At 58.9% G+C, this 2,279-nt stretch overlaps 1 protein-coding gene across 1 annotated transcript in view; it reads right to left on the bottom strand.

The window, feature by feature from the left end:
* Positions 1-6: 6 nt before the first annotated feature.
* WIZ (widely interspaced zinc finger motifs) overlaps positions 7-2,279 on the bottom strand; it is a 25,216-nt gene continuing 22,943 nt past the window's right edge. The window contains 2 exon segments of the mRNA XM_010833982.1: positions 7-883; positions 1,892-2,206. Of these exon segments, the coding sequence (XP_010832284.1) occupies positions 724-883; positions 1,892-2,206 (475 nt within the window). The 3' untranslated portion in view covers positions 7-723.

Below are 2,279 nucleotides of genomic sequence, written 5' to 3'. Positions count from 1 at the left end.
CAGAGCCCCCGAGACTCTGGGAGGGCCTTGACACGGCAGGAGGCAGCTGTCAGCTCTGAGCTCTTCCTGGCTGGGAAGGCCCCTCTTGCAAGGGATGAGGGGGAGGCGGCCAACAAGGATTTCCGTGGCATTGTGGGCTCAGGCAGGGGGCTCCCAGGCCCTGGCAGAGGGCCACAGAGGGAGTGTGCCTTCTCCTGAGCAAGCACCGTGGCGTGATGTGGTAGTCGTTCAACTCGGGAACTGGAGGGCTGGGGCCGATTCCCGGGTCTCACGAGGTCCGTGAGTGCGTGCGTGCGTGTGAGAGAGGATATTCACAGAGGCAAGGGCAAGAAGGAACCAGGACAGGGGTCCTTGGGGTCTTTGCAAGTGGCCACAGATGGCAAAAATAGCCCGCCTGACTGCTGGACACGGGAGAATGCTGGTCTTCCTCCCTTGTGAACCGACTGGCTGCCGCCAGACACCTGGCCGCTGCCACTGCTGAACCAAATGGGCAGGTGGGTGTGGGCTGGAGGAAGATGCCCTGTGTGTGGCCCCAGAGTCCTTGGGCTAGGGGAAGGGTGGCTAGCTGGCTTCCGGTGCCCCGGCTGTAGTGTGCCCGGCCCGTGAAAGGTACCGGTTTGAGGTTTTGGCTTGCTCCTTTGGAAACAGAAAAGAAAGAGGGAGGAAAGAGAGGAGAAGAAGGAGAGAAAGATGGCGTGAGAGGGGGTCTGGAATGCTTTTGTGTTAGGGTGCCTCTGCTGCCGCTGTCTGTGCCTGTGGGGCCTGAGGCTCCTCCGGCGGGGGGTCCGCTTTGGAGAAATTCATCTCTAGGATGTGCCGCTGTAAGTGCCGCACCCACTCCTCCTGGATGGAGAGGGGCCCCTGGAATTCCACCTCACAGAACCTGGGGGGGCATGGGGAACAGAGAGAGGAAAAAGTGGCCATTGCAGTAAGGAGAGGCAGAACCATAGCCCTGGCCGCACCCTGAGCATCAGGCACACCTGCTGCTCCTCACTGTGAACAGAGCAGGCCCAGGATGTGAGAGAAGGGGGACCCAGAAGTTAGGTGTCCTCCTATGTACAGCTACCTCTATCCATCACGGGGTCGTGCTAGGGCCCCCTGGAGAGACCCCCACTATGCTCAGGGCAGTCTGCCAGCTCAGGTGCTGGGTATGAGTCACTGAGCTTCCTAAACACCTCTGCCAGGTGACTGAAACATGTGCTCTGAGGCGGAGAGGGACCCCAGGGAAGCAAATGCAACCCTGCCAGGCCCCAGGAGAGAAGGATGGGAGCCAGGGAAAGGGGGGTTGGACACCAACTCCAACCCACCTGACTCACGCTCCCAATTCACCCACTCCTCACTCTCTCAGCCTCAAATACAGAACCAAAGCTCATGGTCCTGAGCCCTGGGTTTGAATCCTACTTCTGACTTGGCCTGTGTGGCCTGAGGCAGGCACACTGCATCCCAGACTCTCAAGTTTCCTGGACACTGATGGATGCGTGGACTTTACTAACAATGAACTAAGACCTATTTTTTTCCTCCTTAATCCAGCAAACACTTGCCAACTGCTTACTATGTGACAGGTACAGTTTGAGTGTTTTGTAACTACACAATTTTTAATCCTGACAACAAATCTATTTGGTGGATCTGTTATCAATCCCATTTTATAGGTGGGAATATTGAGGTATGGAGCAAGAAACTCTTGCTCAAGGTCACTAAACTGTGTGTCAGAGCCGGCAACTGAACCCAGGTCTTGCAGGTTATAAAGCTCAAGGGCCTGAGGCTGCGGGGCATCGCTGTCTGTGAGGAGCCCCCACCCTGGGCCCAGCCACACCCCAGTCTGGCCCAGAGGCTCTGGAGGCCAAGCCCTGGGCGGGCAGTCTCCTCCCTCCCCCAGGGGAGGGCTGCATACCTGCACTTGAGGGTGTAGATGTTGCCAACGAACTTGACCAGTGATGTCTGGGGGGGCCGGGGCACCAGGGCGGGGACTGGCCTGACCCGGGGCGGAGGTTGCCGCACCTCCTCCAGCTTCTGGTGCAGGTCACTGGCCTCCTCACTGCCCCGGGCCGCAGAGGCATCTGGAGGGCGGGCTTGTCGGCGCTCAAATTCTGAGGTGGGGAAAAGCGGGGAGTGGGACGGGAGATGAGCCGGATGGCAAGGCCCCCGAAGAGGTTCCCGCCTTTAGCGAGTGAGGGGCAGATGCTGCGGGAATTTTAAGTCAGGATTGCTGGTGAATGGAAACCTCCTGGACCGCGGGACAGGTGGGACAGACGGTGGATGACTGAAGAGGAGGGGGGCTG

The sequence above is a fragment of the Bison bison genome, unplaced genomic scaffold, assembly GCF_000754665.1.
Source record: "Bison bison bison isolate TAMUID 2011002044 unplaced genomic scaffold, Bison_UMD1.0 scf7180017863978, whole genome shotgun sequence".
Lineage (NCBI taxonomy): Eukaryota > Metazoa > Chordata > Mammalia > Artiodactyla > Bovidae > Bison > Bison bison.
This window is presented reverse-complemented; position numbering and strand designations above follow the sequence as displayed.